The following is a 15817-nucleotide window of genomic DNA, read 5'->3' on the forward strand; positions in this document are numbered from 1 at the left end:
GGCGGCGGCGGCGGCGGCGGCGGCGGCGGCGGCGCTCACCTTTGATCCTAGTGCTCAGGAGGCAGAGGCAGGCAAGTGGAGCTCTGTGAGTCGGAGGACAGCCTGGTCTATAGAGTGAGTCACAGGACAGCCAGGGCTACACAGGGAAACCTTGTCTCGAAAACCAATCAATCAACGGTCTGTTACACTTATGTAAGCATGCCCCTTATGTGCACATGTGAGATCAGAGTTCAACATCAAGTGTCTTCAATTGCTCTCTGCCCTTTTTAAAAAGTTGATTTATTTAATGTGTATGGGCTACTCTGCCTGCATGTGTGCCTGGTGCCTGCCTAAGGAAGCCAGAGATGGTGTTGGATCACCTGGAACTAATGTTACAGGTGGTTGAAAGCCACCACATAGGTGCTAGAAACTGAACTCTGGTCCTCTGGGAAGAGTATGGGAGGAGAAGAGGGAAAGAGAACGGGATTGGGAGGAGTCGAGGGAGGGGGCTACTGCTGAGATACAAAATGAATAAATTGTAATAAATAAAATTTAAAAAAAAAACAACTCTATGAAAAAGTACTACTACTGTTTGATGTGTGTGTGAGGAGGTGTCCTAATGTGATCAGATTTTGCCTCAAAGTACAAAATGCAGTGGGTAAAGTGAAAAACTGTTCTGCAAACTGTCTGCAAACTGTTCTGCAAACCTTGGCCCAGAGTACTTTCAGTTTAATTCCAAAGTGAATGAGCCCAAGTTGCCACAGGCTGGCAATCCCTCTTGAGATTCAGAAAACAGGTTAGAGCATGGCACGACATCTGTCTGGACTGCATGAGGCCCCAGGTTCCCCCCCAATACCCTCTTGGCATGAGTGCATGTCTGTGTGCGTGCCTGTGCATATCTGCACAAGTGTGCTTTTTCAGAAAAGCTCCTTCTCAGGTAACCTTCAAAGCAAAAGAACCAAATAAAGCCTACCATGGTCGAACACACTTAGAATTCAAGCACTTAGAAGGCTAAGGCAAGAGAATTGTCTGAGAGCAGCCCGAGCTACAGATAGACCCTGTCTCAAGAAAAGTAAAAGAAATGAAGTTACAAGAGCATCAAATACAACCGCTTTCTCCATAGCCAAAGCAAGTCTACCTGAAGAACAAGAAAGCCTTCTTCACAGCGCAGTACTGAAAACATCCAAAGACATCGTAGTCAGTGCATCAGGGGATGCAGTAAAGAAACTGCAAAAAGGACTGCTCCACAGCATGGTTAAGGTTTTTATTGTAGACATGAAAAAGAACAGCCAGAGGCATCTGAGAGAGTCCAAAGCAGAATGAGAAAAAGGTGGACTGAACATAGCCATCTGTGAGAAAGGGGAGAACAGCAGGGGGTGGAGAATAGGAAGGCTGTAGTGAGAACAGCAGAAGCTGAGAATAGCTAGGTTATAAAAAGAGTGAACAGCTGGGAGGGAGAGAGGGGCCAGGAGACTGCCATGGGGTCTTTAAAATTGCAATAGTACTTGTGGGCAAGGAAAAGGGAGCCTGGAGGCTAACATGGACCTTGATATGCTGATAGGCAACACAGGTGTGTGTTAATTGGAGAGCCTTGTGTCCCTTTGGCCAGAGGTAAGGAAAATGACTCCTTTTGGTAGATGAGAAGCAGCAGCTTCACAGGTTCCCGAGGAATGCTGGCTTTATCTAACCACCAGAAATCCTCCTGTACGCCAGGCTGAGCTCATTTCTGGATATTTAGTTTCAGGAATTGGGAGTTTCCTTTGGACTTGACAAGTCAGGAGAGCAATGAGAAAGTCTCAAGTGTCAATAACGTCATAGTGGGATTTGCTTAGTCACTTAACTGGGAAGTATGTAAAAATCAACTAAAATGCTTAGAAAGGTATGAACCAAGACAATACACAAACCAAATAGAATACAGGGACCTTATTTATTTATTTATTTGTTTGTTTGTTTGTTTGTTTATTTGTTGTTTGTTTGTTTGTTTGTTTTGGGGGGTTTAAGGGTTGTTTTGAGAGGCCTTTTTGTTTTGTTTTGCAACAAGCTCTGTCTCAGTTATTGTTCTATTGCTGTAATGAAACACAACCACATCAACAAAAGAAAGCATTTAATTGAGGGCTTGCTTACAGTTTCAGATGACGAGTGCATAAACATGGTGGGAAGCATGGCATCAGGCAGGCATGTATGGCATTGAAGCAGTAGCTGACAGCTTACATCCTGATCAGCAGGCAGGAAGCAGAGAGATCAGGAGTAGGCCTGCTGTGGGTTTTTGAAACCTCAAAGCCTACTACTCCAAGCAAGATACCTCCTCCAACAAGGTCCTGTTCTCCTAATCCTTCCCCAACAACAATTCCACCAACTGAGGAATAAACATTTAAACACATGAGCCTATGGGGAACATTCTCATTCAATCCACCAAGTAAGTCTCATTATGTAATCCTGGCTAGCCTTGAACTCATAGAGATCCATCTGCCTCTGTCTGTGGTTTTTTAATATTCAGGATCTCATCGTGCACCTCAAACTGGCCTTGAGTGAGATCCTCCTTCCTCAGGCTTGTGAGTGCAATGATTCCAGATGTCAGTCACTAACTATACTCAGTAAAACATGTGGTTTTTAATTCCAAATAAAATCCCAACTAGGTATAAATGATGGCGCCTGTATCAATGCCTAAGTCAATATACTTTGAGATTTTCTCGTTTTCCAGTTGAACGTTGGGGGCTGACTCCCCCTCCTACCCAGAACAAGAGAGAAGCTTGCTAGTACCTGCTTCTGAGCGACCCTTGGAAGCAGTCTCAGGACTGAAACACACTTAACTACCCAGGGACACCTTAACTTTTTTACAACCTGGGGACAGTGGCTTATTTTTAAGTGTCTACAAGTTATAAGAAACCTTGGCCTAAAGCTGTTCCCTTTAAACAAAACCATTTCTTTAGAATTTTCACCCAAAGACACAAAGCAACCGTGCAAAATGGCTGCAAGCACTGTGACCTAGCACATTCACAAGCAGCTCTCCTTGCTGGAAATAAGGAAGAGCCGTACAATGTCCTCAGCTTTCATTCTCTGAGCCATGTTCTGGAGCAGCGCAGCACAACCCCTCTGTACGTTCATAGATATACATAAGAACCTCTAGTCATCACTTTAAAATAACCTTCACATTAACCTTCTTTTCCATATTGACCATTAAGTGTAGCTAGGCATGGTGGCCCAGAAGTGAGGCCAAGAGCCTGGAGAGGTACTCAGTGGTTGGTTAGCAGCCCCGGCTTGAGGATCCAGGACCGATGTAAGCCAGGAATCCTGCAAACCCTACTTAACCAAGGTGCAAGACACAGTGAAATTCTGTCTGTCTCAAAAAAAAAAAAAAAAAAAAAACGGGGGCTAGGGGGCCTAAGGATACAGCTTAGTGGTAGAATCCTGCTCAGTAAGTATTAAATCTTAGTTTCCACCCCATCATTAAAAAGAAAAAGGTGGAGGCTGGAGAAATGGCTCAGAGGTTAAGAGCACTAACTGCTTTTTTGGAAGACCCAGGTTCAATTCCCAGCACCCACATGGCAGCTCACAACTGTCTGTAACTCCAAGATCTGGAATCCTCTCACCAAAGCACAAAAGATACAAATAAATCTTAAAAAGCTGAAAAAAAAAAAAAGTGGCAAGGAATTAATAAATAAAAAGGCGAGAACCAGCCTTCTTACACCTATAGCCCAACACTCAGGACTTGGAGTAGAGATGAGGATCAAAATTTCTAGGAAATCCTCCAGAAAGCAGAGGCCAGCCTGGGCTACTTGCAACCTTTTATCAAAGACGTATAAGCTGGACATAGTAGCACCTTTGATCCCAGCACTCAGAGGCAGAGGCAGGTGAAATTCAAAGGTCAGCCTTGTCTACATAATAAATTCCAGAACAGCTAGGGCTGCGTAGTGAGACCCTGTCCCACTAAATACAGTAGTGCACGCTTGTAATCACAGCACTCAGGGAGGCAGAGGCAGGTGGATCTCTCTGAGCTTGAGGCCAGCCTAGTCTACAAAGTGAGTCCAGGAGAGCCAAGGCTACACAGAGAAACCCTGTCTTGAAACACTCCACCGTTCCCCAAAAAAGGAAAAAAAAAAATTTACATCACAGTTAAAATCCACACACTATCAAAGCACAGACTTAACCTAACTTTTTTTAATTCCTTTCAACCTAACTAAAACCGCAACACAATCCAAGAGAAAAGAACGGAAAGCCTGACAGGTCTAAAAGCAGCTCCAGGAACACCAGTTACCAGCTCTCGGACCGTGGGGAGGGGTAGGGGGACAGACATCACACACCTTACTTGCTGGGGGCTCAGGACAGCGGACTACAGTAGAGGTGGGCGGGGCAAGAGGCCTGAGCATTGACCAAGGGACAGCGGCCGCCGGCCCCGCCTCTAGGCTCGCTGGACCCCGCCCCCACGAGCACACCCGTGCCACCAGGCCTGCTGTCCAGGCAGCAGCCTCTGCCCAGCCGCCCACCCCCCACCCAGCAACGCCACAAACAAGGCAAATGCTGGCAAAACAAGAAAGCCTCCAAGAGGTGGCAAACAGCCAACTCAAACCGGATAATTCCAGTTCAGGCTGGTTTAAGAAACAAACATAACAACAGTTTCTAGCTTCCCGAACAAAACTCAGCGGCGGACTCTGGGGTTCTTTTCTCCAGCGGCAGGGCAGAGCAAACCCGGGTCAGCCCAGCACCTGAGCCCGAAACTGAGACCTATTCTGGCCCTGGCACCACCAGAAGCCTCACTTCCTCCCCACCCCCCCTTGAGCCCCAAACTGAGACCTATACTGGCCCTGGCACCACCAGAAGCCTCACTTCCTCCCCACCCCCACTCCTTTTTAAGCGTTATTAAAATTCTAGACTTGACAGCGTTTCTGGGAAAACGTTTAGCCAGAAAATGGATCTGCTGCCGGATCCCCACTGTCGGAACTGTGCAGGCCCACCAGAACATCAGCAGCCGCTTTCCCGGCTCCACACCTGGCCCAGTCGGGCCGCCTCGCAGCCTTAAGATCTGCGGTTGTGTGGCACTGAGGAACCACAAAGCAAAGCATGCAGCAGCCAAAAAAAAGGAACGCTGGCCAAACGGGGCTCTGCAGTGACCTCTGCAGGCTGCCACAGAGGGGACTGCAGAAAACCCGCAGTGTTCTTTCTCACCAGGACACTCTACTAAACACATTCCACCTTTAAACAGCCCTAAACTACATGAAGCAGGGAATGCGCACTCACTAGAGAAAAAAAATTTAAAAAGAAAAAAAAAAGTCTGGGAGGCGTTTTAGGACGCAAGCTGTTGCTGTCCCTCAGGCCTGGCCACTGACTACCATTTCTGAGGACTTCCAAGAAAATCTGGACACCATACCTCAAGGAGGCAGCGTAACTGACGGGTTAACCATTAACTGACTTTTTTACTGGATTCCTTCACAAACAGGAGGAAACTGCAAACTACAAACGTCATCTAACTAGCTAGAAGGGCCCACAGTAAAGCTTACAGTTTTTTTCTCACAGCAGATTTTCTCTGACAGTTTTTTGAACCAAGTAATACAAGTAAGGCAATGCAGCACCTTACTTAGGCTTAAATCAGAGTGTAAATCCTTGCATTTTAGGTGAAAACAAGAGCCACAAGACAAATTAAGAGCCGTCCCTCTTCGGAGTGTGTGCTGGTTAGGGGTGGAGCTTACAGGAGAGCACGTGCAAGGGCCTGGGTTCCCAGAACCCCCATCTCAACAAGCTACATCCGTAATCTTCTGAAATCTCTAAGCCTTTACCGCAAACCTTCCTGAATGCCCCCAAAACATATGTTTCATTTGTTATTCTAAAAAAGCAATATAGACCCCATTGCTGACTTTCACAAATTCACATGTATTTCTTTTTGCAACTGACAAAATTTCAATGGTCCATTTCAATGGTCCATTTCAATGGTCTCTTAACACAGGCATCTTTTTCTCCATACTACTCAAAAGGGAAAGAAAAAAAAAAAAAAAACAAACCTTTCAATCTAAAGGAATTCATCTTAATCTGATTTTTGTTTTTGTTTTTGTTTTTTGGTTTTGGATACCAGATCTCACCATGTAGAATAGGTTGGCCTGCCTCTGCCTCCAGTGTGCTGGAACTAATGGTGTCCACCACCACACCCAGCAAGGAACTTTTACTTACTGTATGTAGGAGAGCTGCTCCCACATGTGGTACTTTTTAGTAAATTATATATTATCATAGCAAACTGCATAAACAGGTAAGAAAATGAGCATTTATACAAACTATAATGGTATGTATTTATGGAAATGCATTGCCCTAACTTTAAAACTTCTCAACAAGCCAAGGATGATGGCACACACCTATACTCCTCACACATAGGAATTATCAGCACTGCAAGATCCTTCTCCAAAAAAAAAAAAAAAACAGAACAAGGGTTGGAGAGACCATAGTCAAGTGCTTGCTGTGCAAACTTGAGGCCTTTAGCTTCCATCCCTATGGGAGCCTGCACCTGTAATCACAAGAGAGCTGTGAGGTGAGGACAGGAGAAACCCAGCAAGTTGTAAGGCTCACCATGGCAGGAGCTGTAGGGAACAAGAAACATTGCCTTAAACAAGATGAAGGCAAGGACAGACATGCTCACTGTGGCAGGAACGTACCTGCATTCAAACACACACACACACACACACACACACACACTCTCTCTCTCTCTCTCTCTCTCTCTAAGATTTTACAAAGCATTCATTCTCCTAATTAACACTTAGAAAAGCAAAATGAAGGTGTCAACCAACACAGACCACGTTACCAACCCCAGGGTTCCCTCACGCGTTCTTTCAAACCCTGCAAGTGACAGCAATTTTGAGAGTGTTTCCATTTGAACTAGAGGAAAGCTGCCTTTCATAACTTAACTCTGTGAACTGCAGAGCTTGTAAGGTTAAAGCCTCTTCTACAAAAGCTACCTATGGTCTGTAGAGAACACACAGATGCTCACAAAACCATGCAGACACGGAAACAAGAGCATACTACACAGAAACATTTCTGTTGTTTTACCAGAGGTTTCTCACTATGTAGGCCAGGCTGGCCTTCAACTTAAGCTGCCTTGGTGTCCAAAGTACTAGGATTGCATTATGCTAACGTTTTCTTTTAATTAAAAGGGACCTTTTTATCTCTTCATAATCTTTTTATGTCTAGTGGCAAAAACATTCAGGGGCCACAAGTATATCTCAGTGGTAGAGCAAGCTCTTCATTTGATCCCCAACCACAGGTGTGGGAGAAGGATCCAGAATTTATTCAACATTTTAATTACTGTTTTTACTTTTTACCCCAAATTCAGGTAAGATAAAATGTCAAACTGTCTGACATTAGGGGAAGCTTAGTGGCATTACAGTACAGACAACTCTGTTTTTCATTTCAGACAAGGTCTCGTGTAGCCTTCAGGCTGACCCAAAAGCAGTCATGTAACTGAGGATGGCCTTGAACTCCCGATCCTCCTGCCTCCACCTCGAATTACAACATCATTAAAGACCAGTTCTACTCACAGACAACTTTTAATTTAGTCAAAATTTTTATTTAAACTAAATACAGCCATAAATATCACTAGCAAAACCCCTTTAAAAAAATTTTCAGGATAGCAAAATGACTAATATGGTTAAAAGGAACTTGCCCCAAACCTGACAACCCACATGGTAGGAGAGACACAATCCACACCCCTGCAAGCTGTCCTCCGAAGTCCACACAAACACCACACCCATGTGCACATACACAAGAGGTTTCTGAAACCACCTGTAACCCTGGCTCCAAGTGATCTGATGCTCCTTTCTGGCCTCCTCAGGCCATGTGCTCACACACACAAGCACATAAAGAAAGTTCATTTTTTTTAAATGTCATTTTTAACCAGGTGTGGTGGCACATACCTTTAATCCCTACACACGAGTTAAAGACAAGTTGTAGATCTTTGAGTTTGAGGCCAGCCTGGCCTCCATTCAAAACAACAAATAAATAAATAAATAAATAAATAAATAAATAAATAAATTTTTTTCATTTCCTTTCAAAAAGAAACAGACTGTTCCCTTATGCCACGGAAATGTGTTAAGGAAGGAGGCAACAGTGCCACACTCAGGACAATGTGCTGGGGACCAAACCCAGGACTTTCTATACATCTGGCAAACACCTACCAGGTGTTTAAGTCCCAAGACTGGGACTTAAGGTCCTAGTGATCTCAGTTTGATTTGTTGGCCTGTGCCTCTAGTACCACACTAGGCAAAAGGAGGCATCTAAAAGTTGTCTAGTGAAGATTCGAGGATGGATCTAGGGAAGAAACACCCAAACCCCACTTGATGGTGACAGTGGGATCCCGTTCACTTTGAGAATTTCAAATATCAGTCACATAAAACATGTTCTGGTTTCAAACACTCAGGAAATATAGTGCATTTAAAAGGGTCTGCTACAAGTCCTTGAAGCTGGTATGTATGGTCTAATTGGTGCCATCCACTCCTCTTGTTTTATCCCCTCAAGCAGCCGTGAGCAATGAAGACTAGTACTAAAACTAAACCAAACAGATAGACAAACAAGGGTGTTCCAGCTGAACAGTAGTGGTACAAGCCTTTAATTCCAGCACTAGGAGAGAGGCAGGTGGAGCTCATCATTCAAGGCCAGCCTGGTCTGCAGAGAGTTCCAGGAGAGCCAGGGCTACACAGAGAAACTCTTAAAAAATGAATGAATAAATGAACAAACAAATGAATAGCCGGGTGTTCTTTTGAAGCCCTGCAGAGTGGCTCAGTGAATAAGGTCACCAGTGGACAAGCCTAGACACCTGAGTTCAATCCTGACACCCACAAAAAGGGGGGAAAGAGGAGGGCGCAGTGGTGCACGCCTATCATCCCAGCACTCTGGGAGGCAGAGGAGGGTGGGGCTCTCTGTGAGTTTGAGGCCAGCCTGGTCTACAAATTGAGTCCAGGACAGACAAGACTACACATAGAAACCGTGGGGGGGGGGGGGGGGGGGACGACGACGACCAACTCCAGTGTTGTCCTCTGACTTCACACATATATAACATACATATCACATACATCTCTCTCTCCCCTCTCTCTCTCACTCAATTTAAAACAAATAAGTGTTCCATTAAAGGAAAAGTAATATGTTAAAGCAACTATGACAAGAGAAAGGCACTCCCAACAGCCCAGGGAAGTTTATACAAGGGGCCCATTTCTTACCAGCTAAAGCACTGTGAAAAGCTGTGAGAAACTGTGGGTGTGTCCTTCAGGAAGACCACACAACCACAGTCACTGTGTGCTCACTCACTTCAGGTGTGCTGCTACAAGTCTTGCCACCAAAGCTGGGTCAAACATTGCGGGTCAAAGGCTGGCCTCCCAATCAGCCAAGGTGACAGGAGAGAAACTCTTTATGGGGTGGACAACTTATACTGTGTCAATATACAGCGTTAACGTCAAACACCTTTAGAGAGCTTTTGTGACATCCAAAAATCACCCAAAAAGGGAGAGCAAGAGGGGCTTGTATTTTTAGTGTTTTTGTCTATTTAGTGTTTTGGTCTTGCGTTTTTTGGAAGGTGTTTTTGAGATAAGAGTCTCACTATGTAGCCTTGCCAGCACGGAAATCACTCTGCAAAACAGGCTGGCCTTGAACTCACTCAGATCTGCCTGTCTCTGCCTTGCCTGGATTAAAGGGATACATGTGTCTTCGGTTTGTTTTACAGACAGGTTTCATGAATCCCAAGATGGCCTCAAAATCCAGTATGTAGCTGAGGATGAGCTTAAACTTCTGATCCTCCTATCAAAGTGATAAACGTGTACAACACAGCTGATTTAAAAGAGCTATTTCTTTCCCAAAAGAAATGAATAGTCTAATTTTGCATAACATTTTAAAATATGGCTCTTTTCATGTTACTTAGCTATAGAGGAAAAGAAACAACATCTGATAAAGGAACACAGGGTAAGAGGCCCTTCTCAGTACTTAAGGACCTAATTCATTTGTGATCACATGACCGGAGCTCCCACCTATCTCCACTGGTTTTGCCTTCTCCTTCATGTTAACTAAGAATCCCATCAAAGTCTCCCACCTGAGTCTGGTGAAAGAAGCTCTCTGAGAAAAGCAGAGAGAAAAGAGAGCTGGTCCAGCTCATGGTGGAGAGCCCTGGAGTGCACCATGGGGCACAGTCTTTTCCTCATGACTCTGCACAGCCTGACTCCTAACCCTGCCTTCCACCATCCACAGCCAGGCGTGATGCTCTCAGCCTGTTTCCCTTCCCCCAAGGACCTAACCATTATCCACTCTAGTTTGAGCTTACAGGTGCCTTTCTGTGGTTGTGATGGGCTTGGTTTGTCTGAAGAGCATGGTGGTGAAGGTTTGTGGGTTTGGGGTCTTTTGTTGTTTGTTGCTGCTGTGTGTGTTGCCGAACAAAGCCTTATGCATGCTAGGCAAGCACTCTACCAGGTGAGCGGACCCAGCAGCTGCCTTTTCAAAATACACATCTCACAAGCTACCTCTCTTCTAACTCCTTTAAATGCTTCTCTCTGCATAAAGAGCAGAAGCCCGGGGGCTGGAGAGCCGCTCCACAGTTAACAACACTTGCTGTTCTTGCAGAGGGCCTGGGTTCAGTTCTGAACACCAGCACAGTGGCTCATACTATCATAGCTCTTGTTCCAGGGTAGCTAACACCATCTTCTGATCTCTGTGAAAACCAGGCACATGTGGTACATGTGGCAAAACACTAATACACGTAAAATAAGTAAACCCTAAAAATATAATTAAAATTTAAAAGAATAAAATCCTGAATTATTAACATGTTTAACCATTTTTAAATTATGTGCTAGTCTTAGCCAGGCATGGTGGCTCACATCTTTAATCCCAGCATTCAGGATGCAGAGGGAAGTGGATCTCTGTGAGTTCAAAGGCGCCTGGTCTACATAGTACGTTCCAGGACAGCCAGAGCTGTTACACGGAGAAAACCCAAAAATAAAAAAATTAAAAAAAATTAAAAAAATCTGCTGGTCTCAAAACATTCAGATCATGCTCTGCCCAAAAGTCCTTCCTCTACATTAAAAAAAATGCCTTTCTTCTTAAGTTCTACATATCCTCCACAGCCCAACCAATGCTACCTCTTAGGTCTCACCAGTCAAGTAATTTTCTTTCTGTCCTCCCACTGTTCTATATATACATGCATAGCAAACCGCCATCACAAAGCAGCTGTCACACTGCTGACAGTAGAAGAACATCAGTACGCTAATGTGAGGCTCAGGTAAGGAACTAAAAGTGACACATACGAGGAGGTCCAGACAATACTGCAGCTTTGGAACCCTCTTAATTTCCCTCAATCAATGGAACTGTGAACACAATCTTTTCCTCTGCTCAGGGAAAAGAAAAAAGCTTGTTGTGTGTGTGTGTGTGTGTGTGTGTGTATGATGTATGTTTTTCTATATTACTAAATATGAAGGGAAACCAGTAAGCCAAGAAATGTATTAGAACCTCTTTAAAGGGAGAAAACAAACACCTAAAGGGCGGAATAAGGCTGAAGACAAAACACAGATCAGTTGATACACAGCTTGCCTTGCACACAGAGAGCCCAGTTTCAACTTGAAGAACACCATAAAAACAGGGCCTGGTGTCACACACATGTAATCCCAACATGGAGGAGGTGGAAACAGGAGGTCATCCTCTACTACATAATGGGTTTGAAGCAGCCTAGGATACAGTGGGTGGGGGAACAGAACAAGAATCATGACCCTTCCCCAAGGCCATGGAGTACTGTCCTCAGAAAGCAGGCTTGAATCCCCTGCTCCTTGTTAAGGTGGCCTTCCCAGCACAAATCAGAGCCAAGTGAACTATAAGGAACACAAATGGGCCTTAAAGTACTAAATGTTAAGCATATAAAACATTGTGTAAGCCAGGCAGTTAAACTGCTCAGCTGGGAAATGTAGCCTTCCGAACCTCTACCTCCTGTCCTCCGTGTCATTAGGTAACCAACCCTCACAGGGTCACCTGCAGCAGTTATCTCCAGAATCTTCATGCTCACCCAAGTTCTCCCTGAGATTTAGTCCTCAGGTCCTTTCCAGGTACTTCCTGCCCTTCTTCAAGATCAGACCATCAGAAGACAGATCTGAAAGCTTTGTGAGCAAAGATTAGCTCCATGAGCACCAGAGGCTCACAAGTGCATGTAAGCCCTGCATCTCAGGGCTGTGTAAACATGGCCTTCAGCATAAAGTCACCACAGGGCCTGACCTCATGGGCTTTCCTGACATCAACATCCACACACTCTTTCAGTCAAGTTCTGACCCAATGAAATGCTACTGGGTTCCTTTAATGGGCAGGTTTTAGAGAAATGATAAAAGGTTAAGTATCTGAAACAATTCCAGGCAGAAGAAAGTGAAACACAACAAGATTTTATAATCTATTCATAAGATTCAAATAAACTTCGTTGCCCTTCATCCAGACAACAGGCCAATCTGATTTCTCTGGCTTCCTAAAGTGAGTACCAGTTCACTAAGTGTGGCAATTTCCAAATACTTAGATCATAAAGTTCCCATTTTATTAATTTGAATTAGACAATTTAGGAAGCCTAAGAGAGGTATTCAATCACATGAGCATTTGCTTCTCTCTCTCTGTCTCTTTTTAGTTTCTTTTTTAATTTTTTTAACAATTTATTCATTTTATATCCCTCCATCAACTTCTCCCAGTCCCCCCTCCCTCTTTCACACTATCCCCTTCCTCTAGCCCACTGAAAGAGGGAGTTCTCCTCCTCTGCCATCTGCATGAGCTTGTTAAGTCTCATCAGGACTGCCTGGATCCTCTTCCTCCGTGGCCTGGCAAAGCTGCATCATCAGGGGTGAGTGATCAGAGAGCAGTCAACTGAGTTCACGATAGAGGCGGCCCCTGCTCCCCTCACTTAGAGACCCACATGAAGACTGAGCTGCCAGCATTTGCTTAAGTGTAAGCATGTAATACTGTAAGAAAAGTCTGGACTTTTAAATCAGGTCAAAGAGGCTACATGATCTAAATTTATCACACATACCTAAATTTAAACACAGGCACCTGGTTTACCAGTCCGAGGAACAACAGAGGAAGAGCAGTTGTGAAGTAAGGTACAGCCGCCTACCAAGAAGGCGAGTTTATATTCTGAGGTCGCAGTACGCACATTACAATCCATTTTCATTTTAATATTCACAAAAAATAAGTGTTGCTTATTTTCTGGGAACTACAGGTTCTTTAGCTATGGGGAATGGCAGATCCACACAGGGTGTTGCTTGGTAGGTGGGGTGCGGAGTCTCCTGCCTCAGCCTCCCGTGTAGCAGGCAATACAGGCATGTGCCACCAAAGCTACTTCTACAGTAAGGTTCACATAAATGGTGAGAAGTCACAAGGAAACTATTCAGTGTCACCCACGGAATGTATCATCTACTGAACTCTGTACTTTCAAAACCAATACAGTCTAAGCTCTAAGCCTCCTGGTTAAGGTTGCCTCAATTAATTACTGCTATTGCTAACATAAAACTCCTTGGTATCCAAAAAGCACAGTAACTGAGTTAACCCAGCCTTGGAGAACAATACTGTAACCCTGGGTGAAAGGATGCATTTATAAAATTGGTAAAGCACACTGTGGTGTTAAAATATACTTAAAAGTTGTTTACTTGCTGGTAATAAACAATGTATTCCCACCAACACATTTAACCAAACAGCTTCCAGGAACATCTGGACCCACCACGATGCTGACCCCACAAACACACTTAAGAGGTTAAAGTGAACTACAGAGCCCCGCGGCCACAAACCTGCCCCTCACCAGGCTCCCACCACTCTCTCTTCTTTTTTAGCAATTTAATTTTAACATTAAACAGCACTGGCAAAGCATCAGTTAGACTGTGGTTAATCTGATGTCTGCAGGCTACTCATTAAACATAAAGTCCGAGATCACTTTCTTTAGAAATGAAGTGCTGTCGTCACCACCACTGCTCACCACTGACTATGGGAGAACGTGAAGGCTGTGAACCTACCTGTCAGTGCTGGTGCTGCTGCTGCTGCTGATGGACTCACTACTGGAGGACCTGCTCCTAGAGCCGCTGCCGCTGGGGGACCTGGTGGGCCTGGTGGCTTGGCTAGCCAGCCTCTGCGGAGACTGGTTTCTAGACTGGGAGGAGTGCGGCGAGCGGCTCCTGCTGTGCTGGTAGCTGCGCTCTGGCCTTCTGCCTCGGACCTCCCGGGCAAGGTCGTCCCTGTAGATATCCCTGTGTACCACACTGGGCAGTGTAAACTGCTCCCGAGCCCTAGGTTCGTATCGGGGGTCATGAGCATCAAAGCGGTTTGGACTTCGACTCCGAGAAGTGTAATAGAGCCCGTGTTGTAAAGTCCGCTCTCGAGGGTCTCTATAGTAATCCTGATCGTAATGTCGTGTCCGATCAAATGCTCCTGTCCCCCGTTCATGGTGTCCATAGGCACTATGTTCATAAGCACGCTCCCTGTTATCTGAAGCCCTGCATTTAGGAGGGGAAAATATTTAATCAGAAAGGAGCAAGCAAAACTGAGTGCAAGTCATGCAAACATTCACTCCAGAGTTGTCTTTGCACCTCATCACTTTCTAAACAGCACAAACCTTAGTAAGCAAACACTGACATGCTCGACATTTTACTGGGCTCCAAAACTGCACTAGTGAGCATCTTTACTTTATTGGGCCTTCCTCAGCAGTGATGCCTTTTCTTCCTCAGCAGTGATGCCTTTCCTGGGGAACTTTCCAATTTGTATTAAACTTGTACTAAAGGGTCTGTGGGTAGGTGTGTGTTGTGAACATCAACTTTTTTCTTTTTTTTTTTCTTTTTTTTTTTGTCTTAGGACAGTCTCATACAGCTTAGGCTAACTTCAACTCCCTGTGCAGATTAAGAACGACCTTAAACGTCTGATCTTAAGCTTCAGGATCCCAGGCATATGCCACAATGCACAATGCCCAGCTTATACCCCAATTTTAACATGAAAACTTGTATCTGGGGTTTGCTTTTAGACAGGATCTCACTATGTAACCCTGGCTAACGCAGACAAGGTTGAGAGATCTGCTTGCCTCTACTTCCAAGTACTTGGATTAAAGGAATGCACCTACCAGGCCTGATTTAATGTTAAGGTTTTTTATGGTTTCCTCTGAGTAAAACATATTAGACTTTTAATTGTTTGTGATTTATTTTGGGACACATCTGCATTGAGAAGACAATGTGAAGCCTGTGATGTCCCACATTCCTCAGTAGGAGGACTGCCAAACAAAACAAAAAAAATTCAAATGCAACATTTTCTTACTCCTGAACTTTTCTTCCCTTGGAGATAGGGCCTTGCTATGTAGCCCAGGCTAGACTTGTAGTGTTCAATCCCCCTGGTTCAATCTCCCTAGTATTCAGACTATAAGGCTTATACTACTTTATAGGCTGCTATCAGGCCTCTTATAAATTTTTGACGCTTGGGTGGTCTAAATAAATTACTAAGCTACATAAGTTGCCCAAATAAGTCATATTTAAAAATGAAAGTGGAATATTAAGAGCAATTAAGATATCAAAATATTGGAAAGTTGCTTAACAAAAGTCTGCACAACTTTACCCAAGAATGAAAGTTGTCTTAACTCGTGTTCTCAACCACTGCTACATAATTTTTCAACAGCTATTCCATGATTCATTTTCTTAATATGTGTGCTCCATGACTGCAGGAGACAGGTTCTGGGCTGCACTCAAGGTGCCTGAGATCAGAGCGGGAATGCTGGCATCCTCGAGCTGCTCTCAGCAGCTATTACCAGTGACCTAACCTAACATCACTGGTTTTGCTTTGCAGTGCCAGGATCGGATCCAAAACCCTGCACATGCGGGGGGGGGGGGGGGGGGGGGGG

General features: G+C 44.6%; 1 protein-coding gene across 1 annotated transcript in view; it reads right to left on the minus strand.

Annotated features, from left to right (window-relative positions):
• The window catches only part of Spen (spen family transcriptional repressor), a 73378-nt gene that overhangs the window by 36531 nt on the left and 21030 nt on the right, over nt 1-15817 (minus strand). The window contains exon 3 of the mRNA XM_055610855.1: nt 13956-14432. Coding sequence (XP_055466830.1) covers nt 13956-14432 — 477 coding nt within the window. The remainder of the gene's footprint in view (nt 1-13955; nt 14433-15817) is intronic.

This window comes from Psammomys obesus, unplaced genomic scaffold, assembly GCF_907164565.1.
Source record: "Psammomys obesus unplaced genomic scaffold, mPsaObe1.curated_primary_1811, whole genome shotgun sequence".
In the NCBI taxonomy this organism is placed as follows: domain Eukaryota; kingdom Metazoa; phylum Chordata; class Mammalia; order Rodentia; family Muridae; genus Psammomys; species Psammomys obesus.